General features: G+C 39.3%; 1 protein-coding gene across 13 annotated transcripts in view; it reads left to right on the forward strand.

Moving 5' to 3' along the window:
• Positions 1-20,903, forward strand: part of RhoGAP71E (Rho GTPase activating protein at 71E) — a 136,638-nt gene that overhangs the window by 87,991 nt on the left and 27,744 nt on the right. For 10 of the 13 annotated variants that reach the window (XM_045765213.2, XM_069311278.1, XM_045765216.2 and 7 more), the window contains 2 exons: positions 1,393-1,555; positions 10,063-10,140. In XM_045765213.2, the coding sequence (XP_045621169.1) occupies positions 1,393-1,555; positions 10,063-10,140 (241 nt within the window). The remainder of the gene's footprint in view (positions 1-1,392; positions 1,556-10,062; positions 10,141-20,903) is intronic. The other 3 variants (XM_069311277.1, XM_069311281.1, XM_069311282.1) reach the window with 1 other exon arrangement.

The following is a 20,903-nucleotide window of genomic DNA, read 5'->3' on the forward strand; positions in this document are numbered from 1 at the left end:
GGGCTCAGAATGGTATATATTGTTCATTTTCCTCAAAACAAAATTTAGTTTGAGAGTATAGTTTACTGTAAAAAAAAAAAAGTCAATATGGTCTTCAAAATATGTGCAAAATTTATATGCAAAAATGTGTAACTCCCAAAGTTATGGGTTTATGAATAAACGGTTTTCTGAAAACTTTTGAACTAAGAATGTTTCAAGTATGGAAAAATGGTGAGAATCGCTCAGAAACTAAATTTTTAATTGTCTCAAAGCTGAAAATCCAAAACAATAAAGTTAAAGTTCTCCACAATAAATATAGTATTTCAAATTGATGTCATATCTTGAAAGTTTTAATAAAAATTGCTTGGCATTCGTACTCGAATGTGTGAACGTTGTAGGCCAATATGTTTTGAAATTAAATAAAGAAAAAATCACCCTACCAAAACCAACAAAATATAGGGATAAGGATAATGGGTTAAAGGGGATATATAAGTATACATATATAAGTGATAAGGCCCTCATCTGGTTCCCATTCAGGAAAAACAACCCAAAGAGAAATAAATTGTTTGAAATTATGTGAATAACTCTGAGAAAAAATAATTAAGTCACGCGTTCTGCCGCCTGTGGTCGATTTACACGTTGACCAATTTCGTTCCAACTTCACATACTTGGTGACAGGTATGCATTCTCCAAGATGTAGAAGGCACAACAAAACCGGATTAGAAACAAAGAAAAAAAAAATGTGGACATAAGAAATATTGGCGTTGGGAAATGTATTTATATGATATATAATAAAATACAGCAACATAACATACTCATTATTATTTGTGTGAAATTTTGCCCTCAAGGTGGCAATCATCAAACCTAGAAGGCACCAACGGCATATCCACTTTGTGGACTCTCCTTATTACTACTCTTCTTTGTGTGTCGGACAGGTGCTTGCATCTCTTAATCATTGCATTATCCAGGAGTTCCACTAACTAGGAGGTGTTATTGTTATCAGTACTTGTTGTGCACTTTTGTTTTTGTAAATTTGTATAAAATCCAATTCTTAACATATTGGTATGAAAATTTCATGATGCTGAGGCCAAATAATGTGAGATTTGTTCAACAGTTTTCACTATTTTTCATATTTGGGCAAATATTTTTGTGCACCCGGCCCCTTAAAACTACTGTAGAAATATGACCAAACCTAACCTATCCTAACCTGACATGTCTAAGTCCGTAATTCATGTTCTTAATATAATATTATTAATACAAACACAGTAAACCAATTTGAAATTGATTCTTTTAATAACAAATAAAAAAATATATATGTATATACATTATATTGTTTTATTTATTTATGTTGTAATTAAAAGTGTTGCTGAATTTATTTAATATACAAATTTTTTTTTATTATTATTATTATAGGTGGCTACTCAGGTTATGCAGTTTCTCATCGACAACTTTGGGGTTAGCAACCTGTTTGGCCGGCCAAACTATGAGTACTATGCTCGGATCACTGGCCGCATTTTGAAAGTAGAGGAAGATTGGATATTTGCATTTAGATATCCACCAGACAGCTTAGTTGCACGTAAGTAAAATATGAAGTAATTATTTTATGCTTTAAGACTATGTGAGAATTTATTGCATCTTACAAGAGTTTTCTGTCCCATTTGTTATCTTGGTATCTTTGTTTAATCCTAATTTGGAAGTTACCGACTTTTCTCTCTCTCTTTCTCATCTCCATTATCTATAGTTCATTTCATAATTTGTCCTGTCATCTGCTTTCCAGTCTTATCTTATTAACTTATTTGTGTTTTCTCCATATATGCCTGTCTTCATTTCATCTGTCAGCCATGTTTTACCCCTCTCATTTGTCTCAAATGCTTTTCCCATCCAGCCTATTGAAGTTTTTATTCTCCCTATGGGTGGTTAATAAATGCAGTGAATTGAAAATAGAGCTTGTTTAAGCTAATTTCAGACGACTTTAAGAAAAAAGTATGATGAAAACATTAACCACCGCACTGTGCAACGCACCTGTAGGCGCTTGATGGGTGGTGCGCAGCGCGCCTCAGGGATCTCATAGGTATAGCGTATGATTCAAAACTCCCACGGCTACATGGGGCTCACATCAGCTTCCTCAGGGCTTTTGTAAATAGACACCATTTTTTTTTTTAAATCGTGGGCAACATTCCTGGGTGTGAGGGCCTCAGTACTGAGTGAGCCACCAAGGCTGGCACACACAGCATGAGCTCACAGTACTGCTGTTCAGCTTGTGACCACAGCATCGCCTAAAAAGTCCATGTATGTATGTAACCGTTATTATTTAGCCATGATAGTATTACAGAAGAGCTCGAGTGTGATAATGACTGTGCAATGCTCAAATATCAGTGAATCAATGCTGTTAAAGATGTTCACATCACTAGCCACAGCACCACAGCATCATTTCATTCATCTAGGAATCTTCAAACGCATTCATATGTTCCTTCACAAAATAAACTTGTGGTCAATTATTCATTTACAGGATTTAGTGACCAGGATTGTGATAATGGCAGGATTGTGGTGATAATTAGTGCTGTGCATAGTATTGTGGGAGGAGGCATTTTGGTGAGGGAGGGAGGGAATTGAGGTAGTGTCACTGTGTGTGGCAGCCACTCTTGTTTTGCTCACCATACTAGCTTAGTGGTTCACTATGGTGAACACATATGTACATGGGTATATACAATGTGTGTATATAGTGTATTAACAGCAGCAGGAGTATGTTGGGAGGAGCCATTTTGGTGAGGGAGGTGGCGTCGTACTTGTAGCGTCGCTGTCTGCTAAGCGTCACAATGCTAATTATAACCACAATCCTGGTCACTAATTTCTGTAAGTGAATAATTTACCACAAGTTTATTTTGAAAAGGAACCTAAGAAGTCGTTTGAAGATTCCTAGATAGATGAAATAATGCTGTGGTGCTGTGGCTAACGCTGTGAACATCGTGAACAGCATTGAATCACTGATATTTGAACATTGTACCCAGTCATTATCACACTCAGGCTCTTTTATAATACTGTCATGGCTAAATAATACAGGTTATATATACATTTTGACATTATTAGGTGATGCTGTGGTCACACACTGAACAGCAGAGCTGTGCGCTCATGCTGCGAGCACCAGCCTTGGTTGCTCACTCACTATTACAAGAGCCCTGAGGAAGCTGATGTGAACCCCATGTAGCCACGGGAGTTTTGAATGGAACATGAAAAATAAAAATACCCGGAGGCTCGTTGCGCACCCAAAGCCTGAGCCTGCAGGCGCATTGCGCAGCTAAAGGGTTAACCCCTGGACTACTGCTGCAATTATAGCCTGCAACATGCCCAGGTGCAATAAATAAATAAATCCTATAAAAGTGTTCATTTGTGTTCACTGATCAGGGGAAAAATAATTAAAAAATCGTAGGTGGCATATTTTGGCTGCAATAGGGCAGGGCAAAAGTCTGGCAAAAAAGAGGCGTTGACAGAGTAAGCGTTGGAGGTGGGTCAGGCAGGAGTTGCCACCAAGATATTATTACCTAATTATTTCGGTGTATGATTGATTTTTGCCTATTTTTTTTGCAGTATTATTCAATAGTGTGTAGTGTGATATATTTATATAATAAAATTCGTGAACCATCCCTATACTCAAAATTATGGTGTGCATAATAGTGATTCAATTATGTTCATAAAACAATAAACAAATAGTTTTGCTGTTATTACACTATATACACAAGTTATATATATGTATCTACATGTTTTGTTCACCATAACGAACCACTAAGTTGGTATGGTGAGTCAAAAAGCAACGAGGAGTGAGACACCACACCAGTCAGCCAGCTACTTGCCGCCAGTCCCTCCCTCAACAACACCTCACTCGCCAACATTCTCCTCCCACCATGCTGTTTTTGCTTTTATTCACTATATATGTACGTTATGTATAAGTATCTACATGTTTTACTCACCATAACTGTACAACTAAGCTGGTATGGCCAGATCAAGGTAATAAGAGATGTTGCCACACACACAGCTGGTGGCTGCCTCCCTCACTGGTTCAAGGCCAGATGCACTAACATTTCTCCCCCAACAATACTGTTTGTGGTGGTATTACACTATATACACACTTTATATATTGGTATCTACATATTTTATTCACCATAACTGTACAACTAAGCTGATATGCCCAAAGACCATAGTGGCCACCTTCGACAGAGCATGACAAGTCATGCAGATGATGCCACCTCTATCACCCAAATGGCTCCTCCCAATATAATCCTTTTGCTGTTATTACACTAATACACACGTTATATATAAGTACAATATCTACATTTGTGTTCACCATAGAGAACCACTGAGCTGGTATGGTGAATGCAGATAGTAACAGGTGGCCACACAGAGTCAGCAGATGATGCTATCAATCCCTCAACATTACTCCTCCTACCATACAGCACAGCACTAATTATCACAACAATACTGCTATTATCAGAATCCTGGTCATATTTATCAGTCAGGTGTTTTCTGTAATACTATTATCTTTAATAGTACTAGTTTCATATATTTTTTACATTTTTAGGCGATGTTGTGGTCACAAGCTGAACAGCAATGCTATTAGCTCGTGCTGCGTGTGCCAGCCTTGGTTGCTCAGTCAGTACTGATGCTCTCACATTCGGGAATGTTGCCCACGATTTTTTTTTTCAATGGCGTCTGTTTACATGAGCCCTGAGAAAGCTGATGTGAACCCCGTGTAGCAATAGGGGTTTTAAATCTTGTGTGGTACGCAATTCTATGACAGTTACTCACCACAGCTATTGATGTGTTGTGCAGTTTAAGAGTTAACCACTGTAATGCACTGCATTTATTGTGACATTTCCCGTGCTCATAAAATCAAGTGTTCCCAAAAGTTTTTTTTTTTTAATTATAAATTCCCTATTCTGAACATGTACATGTAAAAATAAATATCAAATTCCACTTTGGCTGTGGGGACGTGGACAAGGTGCGCTGTGACGTCACAGGTTGGTCGCCCGTGCATGAAGCTCCCAGATGTGGTCACGAGGTCCATTCAAGACCCACAAGTTGCCACAATTATATTTACAAATATTATTATTATTATTTTCAATGCTTTTCTAATTTTTTTTGGTATCGTATCTAATGCACAGATGTGTCCTTGACAATAAATATATAAAGGAATTATCTAAGTGTAGTTACAGGATGAGAGCTACGCTCGTGGTGTCCCGTCTTCCCAGCACTCTTTCATATAACACTTTAAAATTACTGACGGTTTTGGCCTCCACCACCTTCTCGCCTAACTTGTTCCAACCATCTACCACTGTTTACAAAAGTGAATTTTCTTATATTACTCCGGCAGCTTTGTTTCGTTAGTTTAAATCTATAACCTCTTGTTCTTGAAGTTCCGGGTCTCGGGAATTCTTCCCTATGAATTTTATCGATTCCTGTTACTATTTTGCATGTAGTGATCATATATAACATCCATAATGTTCCATGGAACTGTGATACATGTCACTAATGTGTACTCAATAAATGTTTATTGTTGGAATATTACTTGTTCCACATTCACTAATAATACATTATATACAGTTTCACGCACTATTTACAAAGTAACACACTCTTAGTACTTAGCAAGTGAGCGATATTCAAAGAAGCAGTCCACGAGACAGAGCAGGACTTTGCACACGACGCATATGATACACAGATTTTCGCTTCCTTGGTTTTCTTTCTGAGTTTTTGCAAACAGTGCACTCATGTACACCTTTGGCCTCAGTTCCTGTAGGTGGTAAGTAGGCAGGCTTGAGAAATGTAAAGACATCTTTATCGGCCAGTCTGTTGCAAACTAAATGTGGTCTTGTTTGGGCATGAAAAACTGTCCTTGCGCTGTCTTCCTGGCCATACTTGACAAGTAATTGCGACACCAGAGCCTGACTAAAGACTTGAATTGATGGTTTTTTGCTCATTTTAACCAAAAACATGTTAAAACAGTTGAGCAGTGTTATGTCCACAAGATGAAAGAAGAATTTCCTTGTCCACTTTACACTTTTGTGGACACACTCGATGGCACCATCCATCATGTCACATTTATCTACAAGTCTCATTTATATTGTAGTCAATGAAATAATCTGGCTTATACAATGTTCCATCAGCTCGATACCTCACTATACCACTGTCAAGCATTTCACCAGTGTGAATAGTTGACAACATATTGACTTCACATCTGTCCAACACACTGCTAATATTTTGTCACATTTTCTAAGTTCACAATCATGTAGGCCAATATTATTTTCAAAAACTGGCATTTCTTTTCAATGTGTCTTTACAGTGTCACACATGCCCGTGTTATGTTCAGGCAAGAACTTTGTTAGCAAGGGGCTCCTATAATAATTGTCAGTGTACAAAATGTGCCCCTTGTTTAGCAGTGGTTCCATTAGCGTCTTCACCACACTGCCAGAAAACCCATGAGGATCCTGCGCGAGTCTACGTCTACGTCTATACTGGAATATAATATCATATTGATCACCATTTCGGCGTCACAGTCACACAGTTCAAAGAATTTGAGTCCAAAATGGTGCCGTTTCGATGGGATGTACTGTTTGAAAAGATGTCCCTTGAAAAGAATTAAGGATTCATCAATGACAACATTCTGTCCAGGTACAAAATAATCACGAAATTTCCCCTCTAATATCATTGAACACTTTTTGCACTCTACAAAGTCTATCATTTCTAATCATCATTTGCAATGTTTTCCAAGTGTAGACACAGTAGTATTATCAGGAACCTGTCTCGTGACATGTACTTGTTGAACACAGGTGTTGGAATAGCACATTCTTTGTTCCAATAATCCTGTTTGACATCACCGAATGTTTCATGAGCGTACACAGAGCTCAACCACGGTGGTGTCCTTCCAAAGTATCATACATGAAGCCTGTAATATGCCGCATGCAACAAGTTGCCCTGCATGAATGTTGATTTCGGCAACAAGATGTTGTATGAACTGCTCATGAAATGATCTACCAGATGGAATACAGAGTTATATGAACATGTTTGCTGATGATCCTAAGATAATAGGGAAGATAAGAAACTTAAATGATTGTCATGCCCTTCAAGAAGACCTGGACAAAATAAGTATATGAAGCACCACTTGGCAAATAAAATTTAAAGTGAATAAATGCCATGTTATGGAATGTGGAATAGGAGAATATAGACCCCACACAACCTATAAATTATGTGAGAAATCTTTAAAGAATTCCAATACAGAAAGAGATCTAGGGGTGGTTCTAGATAAAAAACTGTTACCTGAGGACCACATTAAGAACATTTTGTGAGGGGGGCCTATTCTACACTTTCTAACTTCAGAATTGCTTTTAAATACATGGATGGAGAAATATTAAAGAAATTGTTCATGACTTTTGTTAGACCAAAGCTGGAATATGCAGCGGTTGTGTGGTGCCCATATCTTAAGAATCACATCAACAAACTGGAACAGGTGCCAAGACATACCACTAATTGGCTCCCAGAACTGTAGGACAAGAGCTACGAGGAGAGATAGAGACATTAAATATGCAAAAACTAGAAGATATAAGAAAGAGGCAATATGATCACTATGTACAAAATAGTAACAGGAATCGATAAAATTGATAGGGAAGAATTCCTGAGACCCAGAACTTCAAGAACAAGAGGTCATAGATTTAAACTAACGAAACAAAGTTATCGAAGAAATATAAGAAAATTCACTTATGTAAACAGAATGGTAGACGGTTGGAAACAAGTTAGGTGAGAGGGTGGTGGAGGCCAAAACCATCAGTAATTTCAAAGTGTTTGTGACAAAGAGTACTGGGGAGACTGGACACCACGAGCGTTGCTCTCATCCTTTAACTACACTTAAGTAATTGCTCTGTTTGCAAAAGTGAATTTTCTTGTATTTCTTTGGCAGCTTTGTTTAGTTTAAATCTATGACCTCATTCACCTCGGTCCCAATTGTGATTGGATATGTAATCATGTCTAGATAAGTTGTCGAATTTCCCTGCCCCTTCCCCCCCCCCCCTCCCGGCATAAAAATAATACTATGTACAAAAGTATGTACCAATACATTATTGTTTCAGTAGATAATTTAAACAAAACACCACAGAGTACTGGTAGTACAGGAATAATAAATATGGCTATTCACCAAGTGTCCAGAAGTTTTTCTACATATAATAATAACTAATAATTATGATCTTGGAATAATGTGTAGGCGAGTATGGTGGTGTTAACCGAGGGTTGAGGCCTAGATGTTGAGGGGATGGTTGGGTTAGGTTGGGTATTTATTTAGTTAGGTTACGTTTAGTTAGCATTAATTTAGTTAGCTTTTTTTGGTTAGTTTTGGTTTGGCTAGCTTTGGTTTGGCTAGCATTTTGTTTGGTTTGGTTAGCTTTTGTTTGGTTATCTTTGGTTAGGTTTGGTTAGCTTTGGTTAGGTTAACCTGATTAGTTTAACTTTGGCTAGGTTTAGTTTGGTTAGGCTTGGTTAGGTTAGGTTTGCTTAGCTTTGGTAATGTTTAGTTAGGCATGGTTAGGTTAGGTTTGCTTAGCTTTGGTTATGTTTAGTTGGGTTTGGTTAGGTTATGTTAGTTTGGATTTGGTTAACACTTTTGCCCGGTGATGATGCTGTATGGCATCAAAAAATAAAAAATTTAGTCTGCTTTCGGCTTGGCTGCGTGTGGGGTGCATGCCACGGTTTTTGGACATATAGTATACTCTTGTAGGGAATTTTATTGCGAACACATTGATACCAAAATGAAAGACCTAGGATGAGAATTGAGGTGACCAAAGTAAACACAGAGTAAACACATTTTATTGCTCTTGTGCGCTCATGGGTAATAACGCGGGGCCAATTTCTTGGTTTGGTGTGTGTGGTATGCCGGGCTTTTGGACTTTATATGCAAATACTCCTGTAGGGAATTCAATTGCGAACACATTGATATCAAAATGAAAAACCTAGGACAAAAACCCAGGTGACAAAATTGAAGAGAGTATACACTTTTTAGTATTACCCGGCATTCATGTGGAATGCCCGGACCCACCTTAAGGTGGTCTGGCGCTCGCTCGCCCAAAGCACGAAAATGTTAAGTTTGGCTAGGTTAACATATGCCAGTACAAACTTGTTTCATGGTCATTATAAAATTTGTTCAGGAGAAAGAGAATCGTCCTGCACGAACTCAAGTTAGGACAAACATTCCTCTGCCCCTCTTTTCACCACACAGGAGACATTTCATATTCATCTGCCTTTATAAGTTGAAAGTCCTGATAATGGATCATCTCAACGTGTTTTCTCTTTACTTCACTGCTTGTTGAAGCCCCAGATAACATTTCCTGTATTTCCTGATGCACTAGTAGCAGGATGCAAAAAATATGCACATATATATAAAATGGTGAAAGAGGGGGCGGGTTTTGTCCTCTGCAGGTAAACAAAAACAAAAGAAAGGTTATACCACCGGCAGTTCGGTGGCCAGCTGCGGAACTACATAGGCTGCTCCTGAGTGGGGGATCTGCTTGGGGCCGGATCACAAAGGAATAGATGGAATAAATGAATGATTGAGGCTCGATAGCAAGGTCGGGGAGTGTATTGTGGTTTGCTTCACTAGCATTACTATACATACTCCTGTTTATGAGAACAACGGGACTTTTGCCTAAAGAAGCAACTGAGATGCATGTATTGTAACTCCAAAATGGCAAAATTCTTCAAAATCTAAAATTTACCAAAATTTTAAAATGTCTCAAATGAGGATTTTTGAGGTTACACGTAATGGTATACATGAGTAATTGATAGGGGTATGACATGGCATATTCACAAGTTTAATAAATGAATAGCACTATTTAGTTTAGTAGGATATTTAGTTAAATGATATTCTTCTTGAATCCCAGACTTGAAGCATTTTCCTGAATACTCTAAACAAACCAATTGTAAAAATAACATTAAGTAATGTACTGTATGTAATTTATAATTTGCTGAAAGAAAAACAAGTCTGCATTTGGCAGTACAAAGTTAGACTGTTAGTTTCATAGTTTTAATCATTTCTCATGATTTCTCCATCAGGCCAGCTCTCACTTGAAGCAGAAAAAACTTGGCTTCAGTATGAATCGGAACGCTGGGGTCTTAAGTTCAACCTTGAAGGTACCCATTCAAATAATAAAATAACATTCATCATTCGGCAGTTGCTGTTAATGTAGCAAATTTTTATTGTTTAATATAGTAATTTGTCTTTTAAGTTGTATGCCAATAGTGGACCCTACCATTATAAATGTGTTATCAAAATATAAATTTGTTTTGTGAAAATCATTGGAGCACTGGTGATTTGAACTAGCATTCTGGGTCTCCCCAGCCAATATGCCTTAACTCACTGGATCATGATACGCTGTAAGTAATTTAACCTGGGATTCTACTGAATTCACTAAGGGTCTTGAGGCATCAAGACTCCTACTGGAGTCTTCAGTACTCCTAGTGAGGCATCAAGCTTCAAGACTCCCCACCAGGGGAGCCGGCGGCTGAGCGGACAGAACATTGGATGCGTGATCCTGTGGTCCCAGGTTCGATCCCGGGCAAGAAACAATGGACAGAGTTTCTTTCACCCTGATGCTCCTGTTACCTAGCAGTAAATAGGTACCTGGGTGTTGGTCAGCTGTCACGGGCTGCTTCCTGGGGGTGGAGGCCTGGTCGCGGACCAGGCTGCGGGGACACTAAAGCCCTGAAATCATCTCGAGATAACCTCAAGATAACCTGTGCACTTTGACCCTTAAACCATGCAAAACATACACATATGATTTGAAATAACTTAAGTTTTTAAAACTTGCACAAACACTTCCCAATTTTTTGTGCATAATCAACTAGGCAAATGCTCCAACTTTGTCTAAATGATCACAACATAACTTGAAAAACAAGAGAATCAAAAATAGTTTTAAAATATAATATTGAAAACTTCAGATTTTTAAATCAGAATAAAAAATATAAACTATGACCAGTTGTTCATTTGGTGTTATTACTCTTTCAGAATAGCATATAATCATTTTCATCAAATTAGAATACAGTATATGTTTTCAGTATAGTTTACTATAAAAAAAAGTCAATATGGCATTTGAAATATGCGAGAAATTTACACCCCAAAATATTATAACTCCAAATGTATAGAGTTTAAGAAAAATTCATTCTGAAGGGATTGTAGAAGAGACAGCTGAGCACAAAGAATGTCAAAATGGTGAGAATTGGTAAAAAATTGGAATTTTTGAAGCCACTCAAAGTTGAAACTCTTAGAGATAATTGAAGTTGAAGTTATCGACAATGAATAAAGGTAGTCCTAAAGAAATAAATAAAGGTGTTGAAATGAAGTCAAGAAAAATACCCACAAAAAATAAATATTGGGATAATTATAATAATTATAATGATTTTAGGGGATATATTTAGAGAATATGTTATATAAGTGAAAAGCCCTAATCTGGTCCCTAATCATCAAAACAACATAAAGAGACAAAGAAAATAAAGTTTGAAATCTGAGAAAAAATCTGTCAAAAAAATTCAGTCGCAAGTTCTGTGAGTTCTGACTGATTTATTTGTTGACCAATTTCATTTTAAGTTAAGATTGTTAGGGACGGGTATACACTCTGCACGATGTAAAGATGACAACAAAAATCAGATAATAAACAAAAGAGAAAAAAAAAATCTAAAAAAAAAAAAATCCTAAAAAATATTTTTGGGTCATTGATGAAAGTAGCATATATTAACACTGGACAATGTATTTATGTGATGTATAACAAAATAAAGCATAATAACATGGTTACTCATTAATTTTTTTGTGTTATTATGTATTTCTCAGAAGTGCTATAAAGGCACCAGCTGCATATCCACTTTGTGGACACTTCTTACTGCTATTCTTCTTCTTCTTTGAGAGTCAGACAGGTCCTAGCATCTCTTTATTACTGCATTATCTCTCCATTCCAGTTAAATTAATAGCTGTTCTTATCAACAAATCTTTATTTTTTTTAATTTTGTCTAAAATTAATTTCTGAAAATATTTTGATGAGTTTCACAACGCTGAAGCCAATAAGTTGGAGATTTGTTGAACATTATTAAGTTATTTTTACATAATTCAAATATTTTTCGTTTCCTGGCCCCCAATATTCATGGTTTAGGGTGTTAACCCACTGGAGCATGATACTCTATAGGTGATTTAACCTTGAATTCTATTGAATCCATGAGGGGGTATTAAGGCATCGAGCTGATACTTTATGAAGTTTTTCCAAATTCCAATACACTCTGGTGTTGGTATAGGAGTTATTCCCATACACTCCCTTCAAATGCACATTAGTGTGTAATGTAGTATGTATTTGAAAGGAGCACATGGGACTCGTATACCCACGTTAGAGTTCTTATCTTAAGGTTATCTTGAGATGATTTCGGGGCTTTTTAGTGTCCCCGCGGCCCGGTCCTCAACCAGGCCTCCACCCCCAGGAAGCAGCTCGTGACAGCTGACTAACACCCAGGTACCTATTTTACTGCTAGGTAACAGGGGCATAGGATGAAAGAAACTCTGCCCATTGTTTCTCGCCGGCGCCTGGGATCGAACCCAGGACCACAGGATCACAAGTCCAGCGTGCTGTCCGCTCGGCCGACCGGCTCCTTACAATACAGTGGAGTGCATATGGGTAATTTGTAAAAACTTCATAAAATATCAGCTCGATGCCTCAATACCATTCGTGGATTGAATACAATCCAAGGTTAAATTAGTTATATTACTTATAGAGCGTATCATTGTCCAGTGGATTAAAATGCCCAGCTCTGGAGACTCAGAATGATGGTTCGAATCCCCCAGTGTGCTCCATTGATTTTCGCAAAATATCATCATGCCATTATGATTTCCTAGTGTGTAAGCTTCTTTTGAGCAATACTAAATTAATCATTAATGACCTAAATATTCACTAGAAAGTCCATTATTAAATTGTTGTTAGGTCTTTATATTTTAGTATGTTATAGCTGCTTAGATGTACTTGCTGATACTGTACTGCCACAAGTGTTAGTGAGTAACTATTACTGAAATGCTTGATGAACATACTGTGTTACTCTCACTAGTATGCTGTTGCTCTGATCATACTGTTGCATCATGAAGCATCTCTCACTAGTATGCTGTTGCTCTGATCATACTGTTGCATCATGAAGCATCTCTCACTAGTATGCTGTTGCTCTGATCATACTGGTGCATCATGAAGCATCTCTCACTAGTATGCTGTTGCTCTGATCATACTGTTGCATCATGAAGCATCTCTCACTAGTATGCTGTTGCTCTGATCATACTGTTGCATCATGAAGCATCTCTCACTAGTATGCTGTTGCTCTGATCATACTGTTGCATCATGAAGCATCTCTCACTAGTATGCTGTTGCTCTGATCATACTGGTGCATCATGAAGCATCTCTCACTAGTATGCTGTTGCTCTGATCATACTGGTGCATCATGAAGCATCTCTCACTAGTATGCTGTTGCTCTGATCATACTGGTGCATCATGAAGCATCTCTCACTAGTATGCTGTTGCTCTGATCATACTGGTGCATCATGAAGCATCTCTCACTAGTATGCTGTTGCTCTGATCATACTGGTGCATCATGAAGCATCTCTCACTAGTATGCTGTTGCTCTGATCATACTGTTGCATCATGAAGCATCTCTCACTAGTATGCTGTTGCTCTGATCATACTGGTGCATCATGAAGCATCTCTCACTAGTATGCTGTTGCTCTGATCATACTGGTGCATCATGAAGCATCTCTCACTAGTATGCTGTTGCTCTGATCATACTGGTGCATCATGAAGCATCTCTCACTAGTATGCTGTTGCTCTGATCATACTGGTGCATCATGAAGCATCTCTCACTAGTATGCTGTTGCTCTGATCATACTGTTGCATCATGAAGCATCTCTCACTAGTATGCTGTTGCTCTGATCATACTGGTGCATCATGAAGCATCTCTCACTAGTATGCTGTTGCTCTGATCATACTGTTGCATCATGAAGCATCTCTCACTAGTATGCTGTTGCTCTGATCATACTGGTGCATCATGAAGCATCTCTCACTAGTATGCTGTTGCTCTGATCATACTGGTGCATCATGAAGCATCTCTCACTAGTATGCTGTTGCTCTGATCATACTGGTGCATCATGAAGCATCTCTCACTAGTATGCTGTTGCTCTGATCATACTGTTGCATCATGAAGCATCTCTCACTAGTATGCTGTTGCTCTGATCATACTGGTGCATCATGAAGCATCTCTCACTAGTATGCTGTTGCTCTGATCATACTGGTGCATCATGAAGCATCTCTCACTAGTATGCTGTTGCTCTGATCATACTGGTGCATCATGAAGCATCTCTCACTAGTATGCTGTTGCTCTGATCATACTGGTGCATCATGAAGCATCTCTCACTAGTATGCTGTTGCTCTGATCATACTGGTGCATCATGAAGCATCTCTCACTAGTATGCTGTTGCTCTGATCATACTGTTGCATCATGAAGCATCTCTCACTAGTATGCTGTTGCTCTGATCATACTGGTGCATCATGAAGCATCTCTCACTAGTATGCTGTTGCTCTGATCATACTGGTGCATCATGAAGCATCTCTCACTAGTATGCTGTTGCTCTGATCATACTGGTGCATCATGAAGCATCTCTCACTAGTATGCTGTTGCTCTGATCATACTGGTGCATCATGAAGCATCTCTCACTAGTATGCTGTTGCTCTGATCATACTGGTGCATCATGAAGCATCTCTCACTAGTATGCTGTTGCTCTGATCATACTGTTGCATCATGAAGCATCTCTCACTAGTATGCTGTTGCTCTGATCATACTGGTGCATCATGAAGCATCTCTCACTAGTATGCTGTTGCTCTGATCATACTGTTGCATCATGAAGCATCTCTCACTAGTATGCTGTTGCTCTGATCATACTGGTGCATCATGAAGCATCTCTCACTAGTATGCTGTTGCTCTGATCATACTGGTGCATCATGAAGCATCTCTCACTAGTATGCTGTTGCTCTGATCATACTGGTGCATCATGAAGCATCTCTCACTAGTATGCTGTTGCTCTGATCATACTGGTGCATCATGAAGCATCTCTCACTAGTATGCTGTTGCTCTGATCATACTGTTGCATCATGAAGCATCTCTCACTAGTATGCTGTTGCTCTGATCATACTGTTGCATCATGAAGCATCTCTCACTAGTATGCTGTTGCTCTGATCATACTGGTGCATCATGAAGCATCTCTCACTAGTATGCTGTTGCTCTGATCATACTGGTGCATCATGAAGCATCTCTCACTAGTATGCTGTTGCTCTGATCATACTGGTGCATCATGAAGCATCTCTCACTAGTATGCTGTTGCTCTGATCATACTGGTGCATCATGAAGCATCTCTCACTAGTATGCTGTTGCTCTGATCATACTGGTGCATCATGAAGCATCTCTCACTAGTATGCTGTTGCTCTGATCATACTGGTGCATCATGAAGCATCTCTCACTAGTATGCTGTTGCTCTGATCATACTGGTGCATCATGAAGCATCTCTCACTAGTATGCTGTTGCTCTGATCATACTGGTGCATCATGAAGCATCTCTCACTAGTATGCTGTTGCTCTGATCATACTGGTGCATCATGAAGCATCTCTCACTAGTATGCTGTTGCTCTGATCATACTGGTGCATCATGAAGCATCTCTCACTAGTATGCTGTTGCTCTGATCATACTGTTGCATCATGAAGCATCTCTCACTAGTATGCTGTTGCTCTGATCATACTGGTGCATCATGAAGCATCTCTCACTAGTATGCTGTTGCTCTGATCATACTGGTGCATCATGAAGCATCTCTCACTAGTATGCTGTTGCTCTGATCATACTGGTGCATCATGAAGCATCTCTCACTAGTATGCTGTTGCTCTGATCATACTGTTGCATCATGAAGCATCTCTCACTAGTATGCTGTTGCTCTGATCATACTGTTGCATCATGAAGCATCTCTCACTAGTATGCTGTTGCTCTGATCATACTGGTGCATCATGAAGCATCTCTCACTAGTATGCTGTTGCTCTGATCATACTGTTGCATCATGAAGCATCTCTCACTAGTATGCTGTTGCTCTGATCATACTGTTGCATCATGAAGCATCTCTCACTAGTATGCTGTTGCTCTGATCATACTGGTGCATCATGAAGCATCTCTCACTAGTATGCTGTTGCTCTGATCATACTGGTGCATCATGAAGCATCTCTCACTAGTATGCTGTTGCTCTGATCATACTGGTGCATCATGAAGCATCTCTCACTAGTATGCTGTTGCTCTGATCATACTGGTGCATCATGAAGCATCTCTCACTAGTATGCTGTTGCTCTGATCATACTGTTGCATCATGAAGCATCTCTCACTAGTATGCTGTTGCTCTGATCATACTGTTGCATCATGAAGCATCTCTCACTAGTATGCTGTTGCTCTGATCATACTGGTGCATCATGAAGCATCTCTCACTAGTATGCTGTTGCTCTGATCATACTGGTGCATCATGAAGCATCTCTCACTAGTATGCTGTTGCTCTGATCATACTGGTGCATCATGAAGCATCTCTCACTAGTATGCTGTTGCTCTGATCATACTGGTGCATCATGAAGCATCTCTCACTAGTATGCTGTTGCTCTGATCATACTGTTGCATCATGAAGCATCTCTCACTAGTATGCTGTTGCTCTGATCATACTGTTGCATCATGAAGCATCTCTCACTAGTATGCTGTTGCTCTGATCATACTGGTGCATCATGAAGCATCTCTCACTAGTATGCTGTTGCTCTGATCATACTGGTGCATCATGAAGCATCTCTCACTAGTATGCTGTTGCTCTGATCATACTGGTGCATCATGAAGCATCTCTCACTAGTATGCTGTTGCTCTGATCATACTGTTGCATCATGAAGCATCTCTCACTAGTATGCTGTTGCTCTGATCATACTGGTGCATCATGAAGCATCTCTCACTAGTATGCTGTTGCTCTGATCATACTGTTGCATCATGAAGCATCTCTCACTAGTATGCTGTTGCTCTGATCATACTGGTGCATCATGAAGCATCTCTCACTAGTATGCTGTTGCTCTGATCATACTGGTGCATCATGAAGCATCTCTCACTAGTATGCTGTTGCTCTGATCATACTGTTGCATCATGAAGCATCTCTCACTAGTATGCTGTTGCTCTGATCATACTGTTGCATCATGAAGCATCTCTCACTAGTATGCTGTTGCTCTGATCATACTGGTGCATCATGAAGCATCTCTCACTAGTATGCTGTTGCTCTGATCATACTGTTGCATCATGAAGCATCTCTCACTAGTATGCTGTTGCTCTGATCATACTGTTGCATCATGAAGCATCTCTCACTAGTATGCTGTTGCTCTGATCATACTGGTGCATCATGAAGCATCTCTCACTAGTATGCTGTTGCTCTGATCATACTGTTGCATCATGAAGCATCTCTCACTAGTATGCTGTTGCTCTGATCATACTGGTGCATCATGAAGCATCTCTCACTAGTATGCTGTTGCTCTGATCATACTGGTGCATCATGAAGCATCTCTCACTAGTATGCTGTTGCTCTGATCATACTGGTGCATCATGAAGCATCTCTCAGTAGTATGCTGTTGCTCTGATCATACTGGTGCATCATGAAGCATCTCTCACTAGTATGCTGTTGCTCTGATCATACTGGTGCATCATGAAGCATCTCTCACTAGTATGCTGTTGCTCTGATCATACTGGTGCATCATGAAGCATCTCTCACTAGTATGCTGTTGCTCTGATCATACTGTTGCATCATGAAGCATCTCTCACTAGTATGCTGTTGCTCTGATCATACTGGTGCATCATGAAGCATCTCTCACTAGTATGCTGTTGCTCTGATCATACTGGTGCATCATGAAGCATCTCTCACTAGTATGCTGTTGCTCTGATCATACTGGTGCATCATGAAGCATCTCTCACTAGTATGCTGTTGCTCTGATCATACTGGTGCATCATGAAGCATCTCTCACTAGTATGCTGTTGCTCTGATCATACTGGTGCATCATGAAGCATCTCTCACTAGTATGCTGTTGCTCTGATCATACTGGTGCATCATGAAGCATCTCTCACTAGTATGCTGTTGCTCTGATCATACTGTTGCATCATGAAGCATCTCTCACTAGTATGCTGTTGCTCTGATCATACTGTTGCATCATGAAGCATCTCTCACTAGTATGCTGTTGCTCTGATCATACTGGTGCATCATGAAGCATCTCTCACTAGTATGCTGTTGCTCTGATCATACTGGTGCATCATGAAGCATCTCTCACTAGTATGCTGTTGCTCTGATCATACTGGTGCATCATGAAGCATCTCTCACTAGTATGCTGTTGCTCTGATCATACTGGTGCATCATGAAGCATCTCTCACTAGTATGCTGTTGCTCTGATCATACTGGTGCATCATGAAGCATCTCTCACTAGTATGCTGTTGCTCTGATCATACTGGTGCATCATGAAGCATCTCTCACTAGTATGCTGTTGCTCTGATCATACTGGTGCATCATGAAGCATCTCTCACTAGTATGCTGTTGCTCTGATCATACTGTTGCATCATGAAGCATCTCTCACTAGTATGCTGTTGCTCTGATCATACTGGTGCATCATGAAGCATCTCTCACTAGTATGCTGTTGCTCTGATCATACTGTTGCATCATGAAGCATCTCTCACTAGTATGCTGTTGCTCTGATCATACTGGTGCATCATGAAGCATCTCTCACTAGTATGCTGTTGCTCTGATCATACTGGTGCATCATGAAGCATCTCTCACTAGTATGCTGTTGCTCTGATCATACTGGTGCATCATGAAGCATCTCTCACTAGTATGCTGTTGCTCTGATCATACTGTTGCATCATGAAGCATCTCTCACTAGTATGCTGTTGCTCTGATCATACTGTTGCATCATGAAGCATCTCTCACTAGTATGCTGTTGCTCTGATCATACTGGTGCATCATGAAGCATCTCTCACTAGTATGCTGTTGCTCTGATCATACTGGTGCATCATGAAGCATCTCTCACTAGTATGCTGTTGCTCTGATCATACTGGTGCATCATGAAGCATCTCTCACTAGTATGCTGTTGCTCTGATCATACTGGTGCATCATGAAGCATCTCTCACTAGTATGCTGTTGCTCTGATCATACTGGTGCATCATGAAGCATCTCTCACTAGTATGCTGTTGCTCTGATCATACTGGTGCATCATGAAGCATCTCTCACTAGTATGCTGTTGCTCTGATCATACTGGTGCATCATGAAGCATCTCTCACTAGTATGCTGTTGCTCTGATCATACTGGTGCATCATGAAGCATCTCTCACTAGTATGCTGTTGCTCTGATCATACTGTTGCATCATGAAGCATCTCTCACTAGTATGCTGTTGCTCTGATCATACTGGTGCATCATGAAGCATCTCTCACTAGTATGCTGTTGCTCTGATCATACTGGTGCATCATGAAGCATCTGCTTTTGAATTAATTGTGCTCTTACATTATATGAAACAATGAGACTTTGCATGTTAGAATGGACAGTATTCAAATTTACAAGGAATCAAAAGAATATACACAATTGCTAAATATTTCTTTGTTTATATTTAGTTTATTTATTGATATGTACAAGAGTTATTACATTCTTGTAAAGCAACTAGCACGCATAGCTTTTCGGGCAGGTCCTTAATCTTAAGTTTCCCTGGAATATGACCCACCAAATTGTTTAACAATCAGGTACCCACTCACTGCTGGGTGAACAGAGGCATACAGTTAAGGGTTGGCACCTAGTCAATCCTCCCTGGATTGCTTACCATGTCGCCACAGGGACTGTGTAATTACCTAAGTGTAGTTACAGGATGAGAGCTATGCTTGTGGTGTCCCGTCTCTCCAGTGCTCTTTGTCTTACAACGCTTTGAAGCTACTGACAGCTTTTGCCTCCTCCACCATCTCATTTAGCTTGTTCCAACCATCTATTTCTAATATTTTTTCGACACCTTTGTTTCCTTAGCTTGAATCTGTGTCCTCTTGTTCATGAAGTTGCTGGTTTCAGGAATTCCTCTTTGTCAATTTGTCGATTCCAGTTAGAATTTTGTGTGTGGTAATCATATTGCCTCTTTTTCTTCTATCTTCTTGTTTTGGCATGTTTAATGTCTGTAGTCTCTCCTCGTAACTCTTGTTTTTTAGTTTCGGAAGGCATTTTGTAGCATGCTGCTGCACCTTTTTCAATTTCTTTATGTGCTTCTTGAGATTTGGGCACCATACAACTGCTGAATATTCCAGTTTCGGTCTTACAAAAGTCATGAACAGTTTCTTTAGTGCAGGATTTCACCATCCATATAAGTAAAAGCAAGTCTGAAGTAGGAAAGACGCATACACTCCTCTCACAATATTCTTTGTGTGTTCCTCTGGCAGCAGCTTACTATGCAAAATCAACCTTAGGTCTCATTCTTTATTAGAGTTCTGTAATGCCATTCCACATAATTTGTAAGTTGTGTGTGGTCTATTTTCACCGAACCTACATTCAGTAACACGGCATTTATCCACACTGAATTTCATTTGCCACTTTACACTCCAACCACTTATTTGATTTAGATCAATTTGAAGGGCATTACGATCGTATGCTCCTCCTATCTTCCCCAATGTCTTGGCATCATCCGCAAACATGTTCAAATAATTCTGTATTTCTTCAGGTAGATTGTTTATATAGACGATAAACATTACTGATGCAAGAACTGAACCCTGTGGTTCGCTGCTAGTAAAACTCCTCCAGTCAGATACATTGTCTGATTACTGCCCTCATC

The sequence above is a fragment of the Procambarus clarkii genome, chromosome 69 (assembly GCF_040958095.1).
Source record: "Procambarus clarkii isolate CNS0578487 chromosome 69, FALCON_Pclarkii_2.0, whole genome shotgun sequence".
Classification (NCBI taxonomy): Eukaryota; Metazoa; Arthropoda; class Malacostraca; order Decapoda; family Cambaridae; genus Procambarus; species Procambarus clarkii.